The following is a 23594-nucleotide window of genomic DNA, read 5'->3' as shown; positions in this document are numbered from 1 at the left end:
GGTTTACCTGTTGGTGTAGGTGTGCCTGTGATTTACCTGTTGGTGTAGGTGTGCCTGTGGTTTACCTGTTGGTGTAGGTGTGCCTGTGATTTACCTGTTGGTGTAGGTGTGCCTGTGATTTACCTGTTGGTGTAGGTGTGCCTGTGATTTACCTGTTAGTGTAGGTGTGCCTGTGATTTACCTGTTAGTGTAGGTGTGCCTGTGATTTACCTGTTGGTGTAGGTGTGCCTGTGATTCACCTGTTGGTGTAGGTGTGGCTGTGGTTTACCTGTTGGTGTAGGTGTGCCTGTGATTTACCTGTTAGTGTAGGTGTGCCTGTGATTCACCTGTTGGTGTAGGTGTGGCTGTGGTTTACCTGTTAATGTAGGTGTGGCTGTGGTTTACCTGTTGGTGTAGGTGTGCCTGTGGTTTATTTGTTGGTGTAGGTGTGCCTGTGATTTACCTGTTGGTGTAGGTGTGCCTGTGGTTTACCTGTTGGTGTAGGTGTGCCTGTGATTTACCTGTTGGTGTAGGTGTGCCTGTGATTTACCTGTTGGAGTAGGTATTGCTGTGATTCACCTGTTGGTGTAGGTGTGCCTGTGATTTACCTGTTAATGTAGGTGTGGCTGTGGTTTACCTGTTGGTGTAGGTGTGCCTGTGATTTACCTGTTGGTGTAGGTGTGCCTGAGATTTACCTGTTGGTGTAGGTGTGGCTGTGATTTACCTGTTGGTGTAGGTGTGCCTGTGATTTACCTGTTGGTGTAGGTGTGGCTGAGATTTACCTATTGGTGTAGGTGCAGATCAACACCTTGCTTTGAGGACGCTCACTCAGCTCTCTGGCCGCCATGGCAAGGGTGAACGTCTTCCCCGTTCCAAAGGGTCCATAAATGAGGAGCGGAGCCACTTTCTTTGGGTCCAGGGCGTTCCCCATGATGAAGTCGAGTGCTGACTGCTGTTTTGGGTTCAGTTTCTCGTGGAAGATGTTGTTCTGAGGAACTTCACAGCGTCTCAAGTCTGGTAGGACTCTTCTTGTGTCAGGGAGCAGGTCTACAGCTTTGTGCATGGTGCAGAAGCTGAAGCGGTTTAGCTGGAACTGAACCTCCATCTGGTACGTCTGGTTACGCCTCAGTGAAAGGTCTGAGCAGCACTTCTTAGACAGCTGCAAATGCATTTGGTTCTCGCTTGTTTTGTCCGGCAGGATGGAGGCTTCGTAGACCTTTGAGTTTGAAGATGAAGAGGCGATCAGGCCAGACTGGATGCTCCTTCTCAGCACCTGTCCCTCTGGAGTGTCTGGGGTTAGGGAGCAAGGAATGGAGACAACACAGAAGAGTTGTCCTGGAGGAGCCACCATAATCCCAAACTTAGTACTCATCAGAGTATCCAGGGTTTTTATTTCTCCACAAATGTTTAGCCTGAAGAAGCAAAGAAAAGAGATCAACATTATTGTTAAATATTTCTACAAAGTCAAATGTCAGTTAAATTAAAAATCTGTAAAGTAAAATAAGTGACTGCATAAATATTCACCCTCTTTAAAGTGACTGATCTAATTAAACAGAGGTCCAGTCACTGGTTCATGAGTATTCCTGGCTACCATTTACACCATGAAGACAAAAGAACATGCCAAGCAACCCAGAGAAAAGGTTTTTTAGAAAGTACAAGCCAGGAGATAGAAAGAAAAATATTTCCAAGTCTCTGAGCATCTCCCAGAGTTCAGTTAAACCCATCATGAAAAAATGGAGAATTATGGCACATGTGTAAATCTGCCTAAATAAGACCATCCTCACAAACTGAGTAAAGTGAGTAAAAAGTCAGGAATGTGGGAAAGAAATTCTTGTTTTCTTTATATTTTCAATTTTGCATCTCACAGTTATGACCAAAAGTTATGTTTTTGATTTTTTCTAATATTTTTAGCTTTTAGATTAATAATTTTAAATTTTAAATCCTATTTTTAACTTTCAAAGTCATGATTTTAACTTTTATTTCATGTTTTGACCTTTTTCAACTCCTAACTTTGACTTTTATCTCATCTTTTTTACCTTTTCAAATCATGACTTTGACTTTATCTCAGTTTTTGGACTTTTTAAAATCATAATTTTGACTTTTATCTCATGCTTTGACCTTCTTCAACTCCCAACTTTCACTTTAATGTCATTTTTTTTTTTACCTTAAAAACTCATTATTATTAATCTTAATTCATATTTTGACAATTGAAACTCATGATTTTAATTTTTGACTGTTAAAAATCATGATTTTGAATGTTATTTCAGTTTTTGACTTTTAAAAGTTCTATCTCATATTTTTGCCTTTTAACAACATTATTTTGACCTCAAATGTCACGTTTTTACCTTTTTATCTTTTATGTTTGACTTTTAATCTCAGATTTTGACTTTTTAACTTATCATGTTCACCTTTTAATCACAAAATCATTTATCATCAGTGCCAAACTTTTTACCCCATAATTCATTCCTGGGGAAAATAAGGTTGGCATTTTATGGTTAAATATTGACGCTGGTAGGCCCTCAGGTTAGACCCAAGTTCAGAATCCGGCCCCTGCTGGGACTGAGTTGGACACCCCTGGTCAAAAGGAAGAAAGTTTTTTTTGGTCTGATGAGACCAAAATGGAGCTTTATGGCCATCAGACAAGACGCCAAACACTGACATCACCACAAACACACCATCCTCACTGTGGAGCACACTGGTGGTTGTAATGTGAAAATGACTGTTCTTATTATCACTCTGATAGTCACAGCTGTACTCATATCTGTTGTTTCACACAGAAAACATTCTCAGTGTCCTTGAGTCTCTGTCTCTGAGTAGGTCAGGAGTCATGTGAATGTAGTAATCTATGCTACAGAAACCTCTGTGTTTTCCCAGAGAGCTGAGCTTCTCCACAGACTGTCACACACTCTGTTTTATTTCACCCTTTTTACAAGAATAAAATACACAAGAGACAACTTACTTAAATACTGAAATGAAGGGGGTGAATATTTATGCACTTACCTTAGCTTGCAGGTTTTTATTTAACTGATATTACTTAACTTTTTTTTTTTTTATAACAAAACAGCTGCATTATATTGACCATTACTGATTTATAAAAACAATAAAAGAGTAAAACATCATTAAACCCTCAGGTTTAGCTAACTTGGTCACTTCAGAAGAATTCAGGCGTCTTACCGTGAAACAACCTGGTCCTCTGCTCGTTCCTCCTCATACAGGAAGTGGTGCATCCTCTCTCTGTAGTTCCCATGGTCCAGAGGGGTTTGGTTGTTGCGGGAGGATTTATAAAGGAAGTTGATCTGTGGTGGTTTGTACTCCTTTAACAGCTCCTCCTTCTCCTCTGTCCTGGACGAACACGGGATGATAACCCTGTTCCCTCGATGCCAGCGCTCGGTTGTTTGAAAGGCGGCTCTGTGGTCCAAGGCGGGCTCTTCAGGTTCATCCAAAAGCGGCGGTCCGACTCGTACTTGGAGTTTTCTCAGCAGGACGGGTCTCATGTCAAAATCCAGCACCAACCACTGCTCGTACAAGCCAGGGGTCATGGATGAGAAAGACACGGTGATGTCGTACGTCGTGTCTTCGATGAGGAAGAGTTTTCCTGACGAGTAGATGCACGGAACTGGACTCATTTGACCGAGGCTGAAGGAAGCACCAGGTTCCTGTTTCAGCAGGGCAACGTGTAAAAGCTGTCTCTGTTTGGAAAGAAAACAGGACATGTTACATCCAATCAATGTCAATATAATCAATAATTATGGATATGAAAGAAGGACAAACAAACAGCTAGTTTTCAACAGTGCTGTGAAAAAGTACTGCCCCTTTCCTGATTCTTATTTCTTTTTATTTGTCACTTAAATGTTTCAGATCATCAAACTAATGTTACAATTATTCAAAAGTACCTGACTGAATAGAAAGTCAGTTTTTAAACAATGATTTCATTTACTGATGGAAGAAAACATCCGACCCTACCTGGCCCTGCATGGGAAAGTCATTGAAAAGAATGGCATCACCTTAAAAGGCAGGAATGGAATGTTTCAAGAACTTTAAAGGATGACATCATCTTCAAAGACAAGGATGGAATGTTTCAAGAACTTTAAAGGATGACATCATCTTCAAAGACAAGGATGGAATGTTTCAAGAACTTTAAAGGATGACATCATCTTCAAAGACAAGGATGGAATGTTTCAAAAACTTTAAGGATGACATCATCTTCAAAGACAAGGATGGAATGTTTCAAGAACTTTAAGGGTGACATCATCTTCAAAGACAACGATGTACTCTTTCATAAACTTTGAAGGAAATCATCTTTAAAGGCAAGGATGGATTGTTTCATAAACTTTAAAGAATGAAAACAAAAAAGGTAAAGAATGAAATGTTTCATAAACTTTGAAGGATGAAAATATCTTTAAAGACAAGGATGGAATGTTTTAAACATCTTAAAGGATGTCACCATCTGCAAAGACAAGGATGGAATGTTTTAAAAACTTTAAATGACATCATCTTTAAATGCAAAGATGGAATGTTGACAGGGTTAAATCATCTTCAGCAGCAGAGGATGAAATGTGAAAACTTTTAAAGATGAAATAATCAAAGGCAGAATATAGAATGTTGGTGAATCTGGAGATATTAGGGGCTTTTTCTATTTATGCCATAGGCGGCATTTTTTGGAAAAGTGGGTTAAACTCCTCGCCAGTTCCACCCACTTTTCCAAAAGTTAACAACAAAGAACAGTCAGCATGATGGAAAGATTGTTGTTGTCGTGGTTGTTGAAAATATTAGAGGTAAATTAGAACTAAACTAAAATGAAATAGTTAGAAATTAGACTCTTACCTCAGTTTCAACCTGGAAGTGCCACTGCAGGGTCACATTGACCTCCTCACGCTCAACGTTTAAATCTTCATCACAGGAGATCCTGACGTCGTCAACATGCTCTGATAGCTGATCAATGAGTGAAATTAAGACACAAACAAATTTCCTTATTCAAATGTGATGTAGTCAAGTTAAAAACAGTCTTATATTTGGTAAACAAACTTCTTTTTATGCCATTGTGCCAACAATAGCCAGGGACAGAGCCATTAATTTTTTCGGCCACTCTAGAAAACCTGATATCTTCAGAACACTTTGAGGGATTGTCCTCAAGTTTTTTTTGTCACTAAATTGCAAAAATATGTTGACAACTTTTAGAAAAGTAGTTGGAACTATCAAGGAGGGATGGCTCCCCTAAACCGTATCTGAGTGCAGAGATGCTGTTTGCTCTGCAGCACAGTTAAAGGAGCATTTTACCCTTTTTTGTATTAGACAGGCATTTCTTTTTTAAATAATTTGAGGGTTCAGCTGAAGTACAAAAACCTCCCAGTACTCACGATGTAGACCTCATTGCTGCTGTTCCTGTATTCCTCCAGGAGCTTCTCATTATAGCACATGAGGCCTTGAGCGTCGATGTTGTGTCTGATCTCCTTCTCCTCCACAGCTCTCATCATCCACTCCTGCAGCTCCTCCTCTGAATGAGCTTTGGGACACTTGTCTCCGTACTCACATGTTAGTGGTCTAGAGGGATACAGACAGCACAAAATAAAGAAGGATCCATCCAGAGTATCCTCTGAAACCTTCCTCTGACAATTATACCAACATTAGATCAGTGATAGTGATTCTTAAGGAGTTCTAGTTACCAAGACCCAACCCCAGTTCAGCCTATACACCAAAAAACATTCTACTAACCCCCCGACATCCGGCATCCTGAGTTATAGGGTCAGAGGCTGCATTAGACTGTTGCTGTCATTTTAATGGCAAAGACAAGGATGGAATGATTTATGGACTTTATAGGAAAGGATGGAACATCTAATAGGATTTAAAGAATGACATCAACTTAATAGACAAGGATGGAATAAATTATAGACTTCTAGGATGGTATAATCTTTAAAGGCATCAAGAAAGAATGGAATGTTTTAGAGACTATATAGGATGACATCATCTTCAAAGATAAAGATGGAATGTTTTATAAGCTTTAAATGATTATCCAGTCTTTAAAGACATAAGGCAGGGATGGAATGTTTCATAAACTTTAAAGCAGTGTTTCCCAACCATTTTTCCTTGAAGTCCCCCCCACACGCTCCTCAGAAAAGCGGAGCCCCCCTAGGACCCAAGAGAGAAGAAAACGTGACACATTGCTGCCAAAAATCAGCATAGATTTTAATTGTTCCACTGATAAAACCCTAAAAAAGGTCCATGCATACTTTTCTTAACAAAAGAACTTTGTAAGAACGACTTTATAACTGCTTTATCATGGTTTTAGTCAATATTTGCAAACCTATTTTTGGCAGCCTCAGAGCAGACAAAGCCTCGCGCCCCCCCTAAGATCTCTGGCGCCCCCCCGGGGGGTCCCGGACCCCAGGTTGGGAACCAAGGCTTTAAAGGATTACATAATCTTTTAAGGAAAGGATGGAGTGATATATAGACTTTTAAGGATTACATCATTTTCTAAGGAAAGGATGGAATGATTTATAGACTATATAGGATGACACCATCTTGTAATGAAAGGATGGAATCTTTTATAGACAAAATGATTACATCATCTTTTAAGGAAAAGTTGGAGCGATTTATAGACTATATAGGATGACATCATCTTCTAAGGAAAGGATGGAATGATAAATAGACTTTTAAGGATTATATGGTCTTCTAAGTAAAGGATAGAATGATTTATATACTTTAAAGGATGACATCATCTTTTAAGGAAAGGATGGAATGATTTATAGACTTTATAGGATGACATCATCTCTTGAGGAAAGGATGGAATGATATATAGACTTTTAAGGATGAAATCATTTTTTAAGGAAAGGATGGAATGATTTATAGACTATATAGGATGACACCATCTTTTAAGGAAAGGATGGAAATTTTTATAGACAAAATGATTGAAATGTGATTTTAGTTTTAATCAGTTTTGTTTTTATTTACTGTAAATGACCTTGGGGCCCATTTGTAGTACCTCTGAGGCTCTCAGGCGTCCACTCTTTGGGCAACAGTGGTGAGCCTTGTTAAAATCAGCTAATACTGTCTAACATGTTTTAAAGTCATTTAATGTTTAAATGTTGTGCTGTCAGCTCCAATCAGAGCCGTGCACCTTACCTGTCACATAGCCAGAAGTCAGCTCGCTGGCCATGTGGAGGCCGCCGCCCTCTCCACCTGGTGGTGGTGTCCTCAGAGAGTAACTGAGCATGCTCCAGGGAGGAACAGTGTTTGTAGAAGCTCTCTGGAGAGGAGAGGACCAGGAGGCAGACTTTACAGTACATGGCTCCGTTATTGTGCTGAGACTGATTCTGCTGACTCAGCTGAAGTAGACGAGGCCTGACGGAGAGCCCACCATGTTCTGTCCTCCACACCGCCATCTCCACCTCGCTCTGGGCGGAGCCACAGTGACCAGCTGGGTGCCAACAGGGCTTCCCCTGCTTGACGTGGCTGCAGAACTTAAACTGAGACTTTGGCGGCAGAGGACGCACCTGGCTGTAGACGTGCTTCCTGCCTCTCTCTGACATGTGATGCACTAAGATGGGTTCCCAGGCATGCGCGGTGTCTGCTGAACATGTGGCGTTCCACCTTTTCCCGCTCAGTTTTTTGTCATGGAAGCAGACTTTACACAGCTGGAGGAATTCCCCTGGGAACTGTTGGAGGATGCTCTCAGCAGCGTGCTCAGGTGTTAGCAGCGCCGGCTCAGAATCGATGACCTCTCGCATAAACGTGTCCTGGTCAATGTCCCGGTCTCTGATGTCGTTCCAAACTGCCGCCTCCTCAAAGCTGCGAGCATATGTGCACTTCTGTCTGTGGAGCGTGCATCCAGAACCCTCTGAGAAGTAGCGGCACTGCTGGTAGTTCACCTTAGGACCAAACTGTCCTGATGTGGGACGCTCAGAAACCGGACGCCACTGCTCAGATGACTTGGATTTGGCGAGCAGCAGCGTTCTTCTACAGGTGTAGTGGACTTGCTGGACTCTGTAGGTGACTTCTTTCTCTTTGGTGCAGCAGAGCTCACAGCCAACCTTCAGATCCAGAGTCTTCAGGAGGTTGGCGAGGGTTCTGGAGGTGTTGTATGGCTCCCTTTCAGACGGAGCAGGAGCGATCAGCTGACAGAGCAATGCGTGATCCACCTGGTGTCGTTTCTCGAAGTTCCACACGGCGGCCTCTTCCTCACTGCGGGCAAAGCTGCAGCGGTTCTTGTGCTGCGAGCATCCCACGCCCTCCCTATAGAACAAACAGACCTCATAGCGGTTTGGGTTGGGGAACTTGGGACGCTTAAAGATGGGCCTCCATTTGACAGCGTTCTTGGCTCTGCAGAGCAGGAGGTGGCGCTCACATTGATGCTGTTCTGACTTTAACGTGTAGGTGATCTCGGCCTCCTGGATGGAACAGCGAGTGCACGCCAGTCTGAGGTCATGGGTGGACAGCAGAGGAGCCAGTCTGGACTCACAGGCTGCCATGATGACACTGGCATAATGAGACGGCGAGCACACAGAGGAGGCAAGGGCGTAGTCGCCCTGCAAAACTAAAACAGTCACTGATGAAGTCTCTGATGGTTCAGGCTGAAGTTTGGGTATAAATCAGATAATCTTAGATAAAGGAAAGTCTCAGAACTTTAAATCTGGAGGCTTAGAGTTGTCACAGGTTCATCCAACGAGTCTATAAGACAAAAATAAGAGAGTATAAAAAATACAGTCTGTAAAGATTTAAATTCAGAGAACATGTTAGATACATTTTCATTCAACTCTGGTAGAATTATCTACAGAAAATAAAAAAACAAAAAAACAAAACAAACAAACAAACAAACAGAAAAAAACAACAAATCCTACAGTGAGTGCATTTATGTGGTCAATAGCAGTGGTTCTCAGCTGGCCTGGGATCAGAATCCAGCACAGCCCCGTTATGAAAAAATCATGGCACAAATGATTAAAAATATTCAAACACTTACATTTATGGGCTTATCTACCAAACAGGTTTGATTTCTGCTCTGAGGTCAAACTCAGAATTCTGAGATCAAAGTCAGAGTTTTGAGATCAAAGTCAGAGTTCTGAGATCAACGACAGAATTCTGAGGTCAAAGTCAGAATTCTGAGATCAAAGACAGAATTCTGAGATCAAAGTCAGAATTCTGAGATCAAAGTCAGAGTTCTGAGATCAAAGACAGAATTCTGAGGTCAAAGTCAGAATTCTGAGATCAAAGTCAGAGTTCTAAGATCAAAGACAGAGTTCTGAGATCAAAGTAAGAATTTTGATCATAGTCAGAGTTCTGAGATCAAATTCAGGATTCTGAGGTCACAGTCAGGATTCGTAGATCAAACTCAGAATTCTGAGATCAAAGTCAGAGTTCTGAGATCAACTTCAAGATTCTGAGATCAAATTCACAATTCTGAGATCAAAGTCAGAATTTCGACATCAAAGTGAGAGTTCTGAGATCAAAGTCAGAGTTCTGAGGTCAAAGTCAGAGTTTTGAGATCAAAGTCAGAATTCTGAGATAAATGACAGAGTTCTGAGATCAAATTTAGGATTCTGAGGTCAAAGTCAGAATTCTGAGATCAAAGACAGAATACTGAGATCAAAGTCAGAGTTTTGAGATCAAATTCAGGATTCTGAGGTCAAAGTCAGGATTCGTAGATCAACTTTAGAATTCTGAGATCAAAGTCAGAGTTCTGAGATCAACTTCAAGATTCTGAGGTCAAAGTCACAATTCTGAGATCAAAGTCAGAATTTTGACATCAAAGTGAGAGTTCTGAGGTCAAAGTAAGAGTTCTGAGGTCAAAGTCAGAATTCTGAGATCAAAGTCAGAATTCTGAGGTCAATGTCAGAATTCTGAGATCAAAGTCAGAGTTCCGAGATCAGAGACAGAATTCTGAGGTCAAAGTCAGAGCTTTGAGGTCAAAGTCAGAATTTTGATTATAGTCAGAATTCTCAGATCAAAGACAGAGTTCTGTGATCAAAGACAGAATTCTGAGATCAAAGTCAGAATTCTGAGGTCAAAGTCAGAATTTTGAGGTCAAAGTTAGAATTTGATCATAGTCAGAATTGTGAGATCAAAGACAGAGTTCCGAGATCAAAGACAGAATTCTGAGGTCAAAGTCACAGTTCTGAGATCAAAGTCAGAGTTCTGTATTCAAAGTCAGAATTCTGAGATCAAAGACAGAATTCTGTGATCAAAGACAGAATTCTGAGATCAAAGTCAGAATTCTGAGATCAAAGACAGAATTCTGAGGTCGAAGTCAGAATTCTGAGATCAAAGTCAGAGTTCTGAGATCAAAGTCAGAGTTCTGAGATCAAATTCAGGATTCTGAGGTGACAGTCAGGATTCATAGATGAAAGTCAGAGTTCTGAGATCAAAGACAGAATTCTGAGATCAAAGTCAGAGTTCTGAGATCAAAGACAGAATTTTGAGATCACAGTCAGGATTCTGAGGTCAAAGTCAGAGTTCTTACTTTTCAGCCTGAGCCCCTAAATTTAATCTAATCAAAATTACACTGAAATATTTTATTTTTCCTGTTTCCAAAATATATTCTTTCTAAAAATGAAGTAATAAAAATAATTTTATGGAAGTTTTTTTTTCTTAAATAAGCTGTCCTGTAATTTTCTGTCACCACAGAAACCCTGACAGTTTGAGCCCAGAATTGACTGAGAGTCAGACTGAGTAGCCTGTCCAAAATGAGCTCAAAATTTTCAATAAATGTCTAACTTTAAGGAACGTCCCTGCTGTTGTGTCTTCTCACACTGCCTTTACCCAGCAAAGGCTGGAGGACAAAAAAGTTAGGATTCCTTTTGCAGTCTGCCTATTGGCTGCTTAAGCAGGAAACCAAACCAACCACACCCATGCAGGCAGAGAGGGCTGGCCATCACAGCTACAGAAACACCTTTATTTCTACAATCAACCTTAACAGAGCCTTTATTTTATCTGTATTAAAATACTCAACAGGCCCATCTACTGACTCTTATTCTATCTAGAGCTCAAACTCTCTGCTAATGTCACTACCGAAACTCTTCTGTTTTAGTGTGTGTCAATGGCTGTTTCTGTAGAAACAAAACTGAAGACCTCAGCTCTTCTGGGAAATAAACAATCTTTACTGCAGGGTTATTTACATCTCACATGTTCATCATAAAATTAAGATCAAGACAATAAAACTGATCATACAATTTTCTTATTCAGACAGGATGAAATTCAAAATTAGAGGAAGGTGTAGGCCTAGAATTTAGAGGATCATCAGTTTCAGCTCAACAGCCAATCAGATCTCTTTCTGTTTCACGGAGATAAGTAAAGTGTCTCGAGTGTATTTTAGTTATAAACTGTGTAAAAGTAGGGACAGTCAGCTAGAGGACTATGGGTAATATTTACTGACAACAACAGTTCAATCATTTCTCACCGTAACTGAAAGAAAAGCAGGTCTGAATTAAATGTAATATCATTAAAGTCTCCGGAGTGCAGGAAGTACTAGAGATCGTTTATAAGAAATACTAGTGCTGAAACGGTGGAGATTTTAATAATGCAGTAAAATGGCGAGCAACGATACAATCATTAAAGTTTTAACGGGACCCAGTTTGGATCATTATACTTACAGGTGCAGTAAAGAAACACATCTCCATTCTTTTAAACGTGTTTTTCAACTTGAGTCTGATACGAGCATGATGACGTCAGGACCGGGCAACAAGGAAGTAGAAATGAAACGACTTTATCTCTAAAACTACCAGCGCCTGACATTAAAAATAATAATAATGATGATGATTATAATAACATATAATGATTAAAATATAAGACGATCAGAATCGGGAGGAGAAGGAGAGAAAGGAGAAGAGGAGGAGGAGTAAAATAATAATAAGAATAATATTAACTGTCTGACCGTAATTGAAGCAGTTATTTCGCGCAGACTCACTGAGCTCCTCCGTGTTCTTGTATTAGATCAGCAGCAGCAGCGCGTGCTCTCAGTTGTCCAGGTGTCCTGTCCAGGTAGTTCTCGCTCCAGCTCTGGACCAGTCTCCTCTCATTCTGAGAGGAAACCCTCCATCTGTTAAGTTTCGTTTCTCATTTTCAGCGTCAGCAGCAGGTGGAGTACTGCGCATGCGCGCTCACCGCTGTATTTTTAACATTTACGTGATATCAGATCAAGCAGGAGGAGAGAGAGGATGGACACAGGAGAATAACAACAGAGAATTAAAACGAGCACCACGTGACCATTTTATTTCAAACTTTATTTAAGTCATCAGGAAAACTACGTCCTCGTGCTGTGACGTCATGTACGTGGGAGGTTGACAGTGAAATCCATGAGGTGAAAAAAAATCCATGAGGTGAATGTTTTCCTAGTTTTGATCTTGAAAGTTTGAGAAGAGGTGGCGATGATGATGATGGATATGACTTAGTGAGTACTGCCATCTGCTGGTCAGCTCCAGAATCACATCCAACCACTCTGTTGTGTTTTTGTGCCGTTTAGACAGTGATAGAGTTCTCCCTGTTTCTGCTGCCTTCAATCCTCTTAACTTAAAACAGGAAGTGACCCATTGATATGTGGAGTTACTCATGAGTCTCAAAGATCTCATAAATCTTATTTTGGTAACTCCAAACAAGAGGAAACAGGCATTAGAAACTGTAAAGACACTGCTTTTTTGTTTTTTTATTTCAAAGTAGAAAGATTAAAAGACAACTTCCTGTTTCTTCCACTGTACATGGCTGAGGATGAACATGTGTCTAAGACAGTCCTATAGGAGAGTACAGATCTATGGGGGCTCATGAGTAAGGGCCACAGTTCACTGGAATCATTACATCCCAGCTCAAAGCTCGTCCTTTGCTGCTTCCTTCTCTGCTCAAAATTACATACTCAGGCAAAGATCAAACCCCGGTGTAAAACCGAATGATGTTGAGCTTAGCCAGCTTTTTGATGGTTTCATACTCCAAATGTCCAGGATGAGCTCCAGTTTTTAGTTTTTTGAACCTGTTTAGGTCCCAGTAATGATTCCAGTTTCCCTCCTTATCAGCTCCAAAACCAAACACATGTACCTGTGGAAAAAAAGAAATACAGAGTAAAATCAGGCTTGAATCATTTCATATATTAATAATGTAACACTCCAGATCAAGGATGAGGTGGTTATATGGTGTCATGGTTAACCAAGGGTTAAAAGTCAGTTCATTCCCCCTAAAGGCTCCACAGCAACGTGTGATTGTGTTCTAACTTCCTGTTACATGGCGAAAGATATTTGTAGTAAAACACTGACACCAGCCAAGCCTCCAACAGCTTCCTGTTATCAGCAGAGCCTCATAGGCTGCTTCATCAGCTTTACTCCAGGAGAGAGATGAGGCAGTGAGGGCTTTCATTAGTGCTGGGAGATTCACCCAAAAATAAATGCTGAGAAAGGTGGTGAAATTAGAGTTTAAAAGTAGCAGAAATGGGTTATAAATGCCAAAAAATGGATTAAAGTGGCAAAAAATAACAAATATTGGCAAAAAATGAGTAAAGGTGGCAAAAATAGGAGAAAATTTGGTGAATGGGATGAAAATTTGTCATAAACTGGCAAAAAAGGGTTAGCTGAGGCAGAATTAGGCAATGTGTTAAACTGGCAAAAATGGGCATATTAAATTGAGAGAGTAGAATAAAAAGTGGTGAAGAGGGGTTAATAGTGGCAATAATGGGTCAACAGAGCCAACAATAGGCAGAGTGGCACGTTTTGTTTTAGAAGTCGCAACAACAGGCAGAAAAAAGTGGTAGAAAAGGTTTAAAACTGACAAAAATGTGTTTTCAGCTGGCAAAAATGGTGGGAAAAAAGTGATGACACCGGGTTGAAATCCGACGAAATTGGTGTAAAGTGGCAACAGTGTAAATTTAAAAATATTCCTATTTATTTAAGGCATCTGGAGACCCCCTTGCAGTGTCTCGTGACTCCCCAATGGGGTCATTTTTATTGCTACTTTAACCCCCTTTAACTCACTTTTCACCACTTAGATTGTGGCTCTTGCAAACGTATTTTTCAACAATTTGGCTCCTTGGTTGGGCAGGGTTGAGTAACACTGGTCCATAACATCATTTAAAGGTTCAGAGAATCTGGAGAAGTCAGCAGCAAATCAACAGGCATGATTCTGGACTGAAATCACTGCATGGGCTCAGGAACATTCCAGAAATCATTGTCTGTCAACACAGTTGGCCGTGCCATCCACCAATGACAGTTAAAGCTGGATCATGGAGAGAAGAAGCCATATGTGAACAGGATCCAGAAACACTGCTGTCTTATCTGGACCAAAGCTCATTTAACATGGACTGAGGAAACATGGAAAACTCTTCTGTGGTCAGAGGAATCAAAATTTGAAAGTCTCGGTGGAAACCACAGACGCTGTGTCCTGTGGACTAAAGAGGAGAGGGAGCGTCCAGCTTGTTATCAGCTGATGTGGTTTTTTAGGTTTGACATTTTTAAACCATCGCAATCTGGTTTTTACATTTTACACAGCATCCCAACTTTTTTGGCATGGGATTTGTAATTACCTCTGCTTTTGTTAATTTTCTATATTACTGCTTATGTTAACATTAGTAATGATAATGGACTGATCCTTGTAACCACACATACGTATTTAGCCTGATTTATGCTTCTGCGTCACTCCGTCATTGACCATTCGAAGTTCTGTGTCAAGGGAACGCGGTGCTCTGCAATTCATCACTATGCTGCTAGGCGGGTGTGGCTTTTAGTGTGTGTGTGTGTGTGTGTGTGTGTGGTTTCAGAGGGTCACATTCGAATCCTTGTTTATCTTCCGGTCATGGCGACCGAGGTGGAGCGGGTGTGTTTGGAGTTGGAGCTCATCGATACGGACAAACAAATTCTTTTGTTGCAAATGTTGAAGCGCAGGCAACAGGGAAGATGTTTGCGGAGGTGGTCTGTACGACCACTAAACAAGTTGAGGCTGAGAACGGGTGAATTTACCACACTGGTTCGCCCACTGAGGGACCTGGATGAAGAAATGACGTTTTGAGTGGACCAATCACAGCCCTTGCGGTCCGCGTTGCCACGACGAGTAGTTAGGATTTTTTTAGAGGTGCACGTCAGGCCACGGCGTAGGGGTCCGCATCGACACAGTGGGCTACGCGTAGCTACGCCATCGATGCGACACAGAAGCATAAATCAGGCTTTAGCCTTTGAAACACAGACTGAATGGTATTAACACCAGATCTATTATCGGGGTCTTTTTGTCAATTATTGATCACTTACAGGAGCATGAAAAGGTAAACTCACCTCTTCACAGATATGCAGAGCCATCACCACAGTCATGAAGCCTGTAGAAGGATAGTAGCCCTTCTTCTCCAGCCAGTTCAGATGAACGTACCTCATAAAGACCGGATTTACCAACATCACCTGTTTTCAAACATCACCATTAATCTCTCTGACAGAAGATGAATTTGACTGTTTCAGTGATGAAAATACTCACCAAGTCCTTGTTAGCTCTGATCTTTGCTCGATAGCTGTAAAAATAAAAAAGAGATCAGATGTCAAAGCTCCTCTCTCATTAACCAGCAGACTGATAAAGATTAGTTATCCCCTCAAAGCTGACGGATCGTCCTGATTCAAGTCTGTTATCGGGATCCAACTCTAACCCTAAAACCAGTGAAGACAGCAACACTAAAAGCTTTCTGTGACAGAAAGGGTGTTTTTGCTATTCCGTCAAACCGCTACAGTGTGAGTGTGTGATAGTTAAAGGGGGGAAGGGTTGCTTGTTGTGCTTGCATCCAAAGGCTGCTAGCCTAACGTTAGCTCAGCCTTAGCCAGACCAACACATTTCTTCAACACAGTTAACGCTGAGAGCAACACAGAAAGCTTTCTGTGACAGGAAACTATGCTGTCGCTCTTCTGCCGGTCTGTTACGGCATGGCTTTCCAATCATGGCGGTGGGCTTGTTTATATTGTCTGGCATTAGCTGTTAGCTTGGATGTCGCTGTAAAGGCTCATTTATACTCCCTTTACGTACGAAAAGGTATACTCCCTTTTCAAACGATGTTACCGTCACTGCTCACATACTTCCATGCGTCCTTTACATTTGGCATGGATGTTAACCAATACATCCACCGGGGGGGCAGCGTCAAAAGTTTATGACAACAACAAACTCAAAAACAAACATGGCAACTGTGGACGAGGTGTTGATAATGTACCTCTTGCATAAAAGACAAAAACGGAGGCAGCGTTCCTAACCAACTCGCACAACTTTTCCTCAAAAAGTTCCGCCATTGTTATTTCTTCTTCGTGTCTCACTAGAGCTACGTATCGGGTAGTGACAGCAACATTGCCCCCACGGTTTCCAGTGGTACTGCTCCGTTTGGCCCGTATCTATAAGCTTTATGGAAACGTGCAGAAATACAGATGAAATGAACGCGGAGCACAGACAGACAGCTCCGTCCGTATCCGGATTCATATTTAAAGTTGAGCATAAATGGGCCTTAAGACCGCTGCAGTTTACTCTGAACTGGACTGCTGTTCTTGTACTTGATTCGGACTCGTCATTTGAGACTGGTGCACAATCTACGGTTTTTAATTTTTCCATCTTGATCTCCTGTCCCCCTGTCACTCTTTCTCCTATCGTCCCTTTCTCTTTGACCATTCATGCGTCTTTTACACAGCAGCGTCTCGGCTGCTCTCCTCGTCTGCTTTCATGCTGCATAAGAGTGACACATAAACAAACGCGGTGCTCATACACACACCTACACTGAAACGCACGCTAACATGTTGGTAGTGTAGACCCAAGGCTTCTATCTGTTGAGGGCAAAAGTTTTAGAACTGGAGGATAAACAGCAGAACTTTCTCCTCTTAAAGCTCCTCTCTGACCATAGAGGATCAGCACGTCAGCACTGTGTGTGTGCGCTCCAGCTTTGTGTGTCTGTGTCACCTGCGTGAGCCAGGGGTGTGCGCTATGTAAAAAAAAAAAAAAAAAAAAAAAAAAATTAGTAAATATTCCCTTAATACTATATGATTATGAGGAACAAATAAAAGTTAAAATCTCTGCATTTGCGTTGTTAAGAGAATGCTACTTAAATGTTTAGCACATCTTCATTTGCAGGGAATATGGTAAATGTGCTGTTTACAGATAATTAACAGATATAAAAAAGGATAGGAACACTACAGTAGAAATTCAGCTTAATTTTACACATATTAAGACCCTTACACACCTGTCTGAGGAGAATTAGGACTGTTCATGAAACCTGCTGCAGTTTTTCATTAACAGTTACTGTTTTATTGTTAGTATAAAACTACTACCATTAAAGACTTATATCAGACAAAAAACCCATTAATCTCCAGTGACACTGTTTGTCTCTATCAGTGAAGTCTGACTCATGTCTCTGTAGAGTTTTATATGTACACAGAGAAGAGCTTTATGAAGAGGAGAGACAGAGAGAGAGAGGACAGCATGTAGCTATGTACATTTAAGTAGCCACAATAAATTTTGCTCACGAAAAATAATAAAATCACTCTGCCAGTCATTACAACAGGCATCCTAGATACACCACTTTCCACATTATTACAAGAGTACCTTGATGCAGACAAGATGGCCGACATTCATCCAATTCATACCAGAAGTCTCAACCGGAAGTCTGTACGTCTAAGGTTAGGCTTAGGCAAACCCGAGTGGTTAGGTTCAGGGTAAGGCAGTGGGGAAGGTGATATAGTTGAGATCCAGCAACTCGAGTTAGGCTTAGGCGCTGGCAGCTGAGTCTAACAAAAGAAGAAACTTCCGCTTGAGACTTCCAGCATGGATTGGATTGTGTAGCAACGCCCATGTCGGCCATCTTGACTGCAGTTGGGTCCCTCTCCATTATTATGGAAATGACATTTTTCTCTCATTTTCCTGATTATTAATGCAAATGACAGTCAGAATATTTTTCAAGTCATCAGCCGTTAGAGCATAATTCAAATTTTTTTGAACAAACTTCATAATGATGATAATTATTAAAAAAAAAAAAAAAAAAACTCAAAAGGCACTGTTCCATATTATTAAGCAGAACAGAGTTTTAAAATATTTCATAGGTCGTAAAGAACTAAAAATGGTCATTCATTGAATTTGCAGCATTAGGATCACCTGATGGAGTTTGCTCCTAATACATCAAGTGTATCGTTGCTCTGATTGGCCTTTAATGAGTGTAACAAATGGAATGTTCGTCCAGTCACCCTCTGAGTTTTATTTTGAAAGGTTCTGCCCTTCCCAAGCACCGTCTATGGGGTGTTGCCCAGAGGAATGTGTGATACCATGGCTATCTGGCGTGTTGCCTCAGGGATTTGTGCCCAGTAACAAAAGGAAAGTCGTTTTAGTTAGCTGTTGTTTCTTTTAATAAAACAAAGCAGACTCACCGCGACGCTCCTGTGGTTAGAGCCTTGGGAAGCCACTCCAGATCCAGTTTTTTAAAGGTAAACATGACGAGATGAGTCTTCGTGTCCAAGTGCATTGAACTCTCCGGATACATGATATGATGAGTAGTTTTGTTCCCGACGTCTGCCTCGAAGCCTTTGATTACAGCAGCGTTCATCCTAAAGTGTAGAGAGGAGAATGTTAGGGCCTGTGTCTAGACGGTGCTGCTTGTGTTTAAAGATGCTTTAAAAGTGAGGTATGGAGTCATTATTGTTGCAAAACTCAAGAGTGTATTTTAATGTTTTGAGATCATGACTCTGATTTTTCTCTGTGGCGTACGAAACTTCCTCTGAACTCTAAACGTATTTCTGCTGTTTGATTTATCTCTGAACCAACCAATAGGAATATTTCGACTGGTTTCCGACTGAGTAAAATATGGCGAATTTTGATATTTTGATATACGTCCGTAGGTGTTAGACCCGGAGTCTGACCCTGATAGTTTGGAGAGAGAGGGGGAAGAAAGCCAGCAGCAGCGAAGGATAGAGCAGGATGTATCTGTTTGGTAAGTGTTTAAGTACTGTGTTACTAAATGGCTAAATGGCTAAAAGGCCTTGTGGGGGCGGCTTTGCCGGCAGCACGGACGAACCAGTCAGGAGATCCTACTGCGATGACCTCATCAGTTCGCTCCATCGAAATCTCGTCTCGAGAGAAATTCCCAACGAACCGTTTTCATCAGTTTACACTCTAATTCCAAGATTACTGCCACATACCTTTATCTTGCAGTTTGAAAATTTACATACGTGAAGTATGGAGACCAACCATTGTGACTTTATATTTATGTTTTAAAAATCGAAAAAGTATAATACCTCCTTTTTAAAGAAAAATGCACCTTCTACAATATAAAAATTGCAGTAGGCCATATTGCAATTAAATATAATTTTCGAGTCATTGCCCAGGCCTGATCATCATTTAAATAACTAGTGCCAAATAAAGAGCTGTTTGGGAGCCAAACAACCTGCTCTACTGAGCTGAACCAAATGATTTGGATCTCTAAAAAGAGACAGATTTCCCATCATACAAAGATAGACTGGATAGACATCAGCTCAGGAATCACAGGTAAGATGAGTTAAACCAGGATGGAGCTGGACTGAACCAAACCAGACTGAACCAAGCTCGACTGGACCAAGCTGGACTAGACAAAACCAGACTGAACCAAGGTGGACTAAACCAAAGTGGACTGGACCATGCTGGACTGACCTAAACTGGACTGAAGTGAACCAAACTGGACTAAACCAAACCAGACTGAACCAAACAGGACTAAACCTAACTGGCCTAAATGAATCCAGACTGAACCAAACTGGACTGAACCAAGCCAGACTGAACCAAACTGGACTGAACCGAACCAGACTGAACCAAACTGGACTGAACCAAACTGGACTGAAATAAACCAAGGTGGAATGAAACAATCTGGACTGAACCACAGTGGACTGGACCAAGCTGGACTGACCTAAACTGGACTGAACCGAACCAGACTGAACCAAACTGGATGGAACCAAACAGGACTGAAGTGAACCAGACTGAACTAAGGTGGACTGAACCAAACTGGACTAAACCTAACTGGCATAAACGAATCCAGACTGAACCAAACTGGACTGAACCAAACCAGACTGAACCAAACTGGACTGAACCTAACTGGCCTAAATGAATCCAGACTGAACCAAACAGGACTGAACCTAACTGGCCTAAACGAATCCAGACTGAACCAAACTGGACTGAACCGAACCAGACTGAACCAAACTGGACTGAACCGAACCAGACTGAGCCAAACTGAACTGAACCAAACTGGACTGAACCAAACTGGAACTGAAGTGAACCAGACTGACCCAAACTGGACTAAAACGAACCAGAATGAACCAATCTGGACTGAATCAAACTGGCCTGAATGAAACCAGACTGAACCAAACTGGACTGAAGTGAACAAGACTGAACCAAGTTGGATTGAACTAATCTGGACTAAACCAAACCAGACTGAACCAAGCTAGACTGGACCAAGCTGGACTAGACAAAATCAGACTGAACCAAGCTGGACTGAACCAAACTGGACTGAAGTGAACCAAGGTGGACTGAGCCAAACTGGACTGAACAAAACCAGACTGAACCAAACTGGACTGAACCAAGCTGGACTGAAAGAAACCAGACTGAACTAAACTGGACTGAACCAATCTGGACTAAAGCAAACCAACCTGAACCAATCTGGACTGAACCAAACTGGCCTGAACGAAACCAGACTGAACCAAACAGGACTGAAGTGAACCAGACTGAACCAAGGTGGACTGAACCAATCTGGACTAAACCAAACCAGACTGAACCAAACAGGACTGAACCTAACTGGCCTAAACGAATCCAGACTGAACCAAACAGGACTGAACCTAACTGGCCTAAACGAATCCAGACTGAACCAAACTGGACTGAACCAAACCAGACTGAAATAAATCAAGGTGGACTGAACTTATCTGGACTAAACCAAACTGGACTGAACTAAACTGGACTGAACCTAACTGGCCTAAATGAATCCAGACTGAACCAAACTGGACTGAACCGAACCAGACTGAACCAAACTGGAAGGAGCAAGCTGGACTGAACAAAACTAGACTGTACCAAAGTGGACTGAGCCAAACTGGACTGAACGAAACCAGACTGAAGCAAGCTGGACTAAAACAAATCAAACTGAACCAATCTGGACTGAACCAATCTGGCCTAAACGACATCAGACTGAACCAAACCGGACTGAACCAAACTGGATTGAAGAAAACCAAGGTCGACTGAACCAAACTGGACTGAACCAAGCTAGAGTGAACCAAGCTTGACTGAGCCAAACTGGACTGAACTGAACTGGACTGAACCAAACTGGACTGAACCAAGCTGGACTGAACCAAACTGGACTGAATGAAAACAGACTGAACCAAGCTGGACTGAACCAAACTGGACTGATCCAAACTGGACTGAACCAAGCTGGGCTAAACCAAGCAGGACCAGACTGAACAAAGCTGGATTGAACCAAACTGGCCTGAACTAAACCAAACTGAACCAAACTGGACTGAAGTAAACCAGACTAAACCAAACTGGACTGAACCAAACTGGACTGAACAAAACCAGACTGAACCAAAGTGGACTGAACCAAACTGGACTGAAATAAACCAAGGTGGACTGAAACAGGCTGGACTGAACCAAGCTAGATTGAACCAAGCTGGACTGAGCGAAACCAGACTGAACCAAACTGGACTAAAATAAACCAAACTGGACTGATCCAAACTGGACTGACCCAAACTGGACGTAATAAACCAGACTGGACTGAACCAAACTGGATTGAAATAAACCAAACTGGACTGATCCAAGCTGGACTGAACCAAACTGGACTGAACCAAACTGGACCTAATGAAACCAGACTGAACCAAACTGGACTGAACCAAGCTAGACTGATCTTAACCAAGCTGGACTGATCCAAGCTGGACTAAACCAAGCAGGACTGAACCAAAGTGGACTAATCAAAACCAAGCTGGTTCCTGATGGTGAAGTCTTCCTCTGAGTGTGTGAACAACACTGCATCGATCCATCTCTTCCAGCAGCTCTGATATAAACGTCCTCGTTGTTTCATCCCTCTTTGTTTTTATTGAGGATGGAATGAAACTCCCACTCTCACTCCCTGCTCTGCTCTCTATGCCTCTTTGTTCTCTTGGTCTGACCTCCTACTTGTATAATGTGGTTTGGTGATCGCTGCAGCAGGAATGTTTTAGGAAGGTTTAACAGTGATAAATGGGTGCTGCCCAGTCCTAATAGACAGCTCACTTTAATGCTGACATAGCCCCCCACCTCTGTCTCAGAGGGCTTTACACCAGCTTTCACTGTGGCTCATTAGACTTAAAGTAGTCCAGTCTCTCCAGTGTCTGTATATTTACCTCATCACCACATCATGGGAATTTATCAGCTGTCCATAGAGTGATCCCTTCAGGTTGACAGAATTACCAACGACAGCACACGTCTTCGAGCCTGCTGCCATCACATCGGGGTGGTGTGGGATCACTTTGAATATTTCCTCCAAAAGTCCATCATACACGCTGCGGTTCCCCCGTCTCTGACAGACACATGAACAATGCAGTTAGACTGGTTCAAAACCATCACACTGAATGATAAACATCACCTGATGACTCACACTCCACCATCTGTAAGCATCCTCAGGTAGCTGGTAGTCAGCAGTCAGAAAGACGGGGACTGATTTGTTGAAACGTGCCTTAAACCAGGGATCATTTTCTAATGTACATTCCTCACAGGGACAGTGGCTTTGATACTGAGAAACGTCAGGCAGCACGTAAAGCCCCCAAAACGACCCCGTGACGATCACAAGCAGCACAGGAAACTTCATTAGAGTCTTCATCTTCATCCAGTGAGAACTGATCTGTGAAAAATGAGTCAAAAATAAAACAATGGGTCACAGAGTTTCAATGAAGCGGGTTATACTGTATACAACATGAAAGTCAGGACGGGCAGAAGCAGTAATAATACACTCTAAAAACACTCAAAGTTAAATTTAATAAATAGAAAACACTCTAAAAACACTCAAAGTTAAATTTAAGAAATAGAATACACTCTACAAACGCTTAAAGTTAAATTTAAGAAATATAATACACTCTACAAACGCTTAAAGTTAAATTTAAGAAATAGAAAACACTCTAGAAACACTTACAGTTAAATTTAAGAAATGTTATACACGCTACAAACGCTTAAGGTTAAATTTAAAAGATATAATACACTCTAAAAACACTCAAAGTTGAATGTAAGAAATACAATACACTCTAAAAATGCTTAAAGTTAATTTTAAGAAATATAATACACTCTTTAAACTTTTAAAGTTAAATTCTATAGATATATTACACTCTAAAAACAATTAAAGTTACATTTGATAAATATAATACACTCTAAAAATGCTTAGTTAATTTTAATAAAAATATTACACTCTACAAACACTTAAAGTTAAATGTAAGAAAAAATACACACTAAAACAATTAACGTTAAATCAAGAAATAAAATACACTCTAAAAACACTTACAGTTAAATTTAAGAAGTAAAATACCCTCTTAAAATACTTAAAGTTAATTTTGAGAAATATAATACACTCCAAAAACACTTACAATTAAATTCAAGAAAAAAATCCACTGTAAAACAATTTCAGTTAAAATAAGAAACAAAGTGCACTCTATAAAAAACCTTACATTTAAATTTAATAAATGTAATAC

The 23594-nt window shown here is 41.1% G+C and overlaps 2 protein-coding genes across 2 annotated transcripts in view; both read right to left on the bottom strand.

Annotated features, from left to right (window-relative positions):
- The window catches only part of helz2a (helicase with zinc finger 2a), a 41227-nt gene extending 29238 nt beyond the window's left edge, over positions 1 to 11989 (bottom strand). Inside the window, 6 exon segments of the mRNA XM_041782886.1 lie at positions 762 to 1391; positions 3154 to 3668; positions 4804 to 4911; positions 5337 to 5520; positions 7099 to 8643; positions 11840 to 11989. Coding sequence (XP_041638820.1) covers positions 762 to 1391; positions 3154 to 3668; positions 4804 to 4911; positions 5337 to 5520; positions 7099 to 8444 — 2783 coding nt within the window. The 5' untranslated portion in view covers positions 8445 to 8643; positions 11840 to 11989.
- Positions 11990 to 12822: 833 nt separating this feature from the next.
- LOC121507349 (CMP-N-acetylneuraminate-beta-galactosamide-alpha-2,3-sialyltransferase 1-like) lies at positions 12823 to 22735 on the bottom strand. The gene is made up of 6 exons (XM_041783631.1): positions 22502 to 22735; positions 22260 to 22435; positions 18306 to 18482; positions 15400 to 15433; positions 15207 to 15326; positions 12823 to 12990 (listed from the first exon to the last, which is right to left on the bottom strand). The coding sequence occupies exons 1-6, from the start codon at positions 22733 to 22735 to the stop codon at positions 12823 to 12825; spliced, it is 909 nt and encodes a 302-aa protein (XP_041639565.1).
- Between the last annotated feature and the right edge of the window lie 859 nt (positions 22736 to 23594).

Source organism: Cheilinus undulatus, linkage group 3 (assembly GCF_018320785.1).
Source record: "Cheilinus undulatus linkage group 3, ASM1832078v1, whole genome shotgun sequence".
Lineage (NCBI taxonomy): Eukaryota > Metazoa > Chordata > Actinopteri > Labriformes > Labridae > Cheilinus > Cheilinus undulatus.
The sequence above is the reverse complement of the archived record's forward strand: the minus strand, read 5'-3'. Positions and strand labels throughout refer to the sequence as shown.

Excerpts from the sequence above, each read along its gene's own strand:
- LOC121507349 (XM_041783631.1), bottom strand. The coding sequence starts at position 22,735 with ATGAAGACTCTAATGAAGTTTCCTGTGCTGCTTGTGATCGTCACGGGG. Across the intron at positions 18,483-22,259 it reads TCCCATGATGTGGTGATGAG|GATGAACGCTGCTGTAATCA; the intron begins GTAAATATACAG and ends TCTACACTTTAG. Across the intron at positions 15,434-18,305 it reads CTAACCACAGGAGCGTCGCG|CTATCGAGCAAAGATCAGAG; the intron begins GTGAGTCTGCTT and ends TTATTTTTACAG.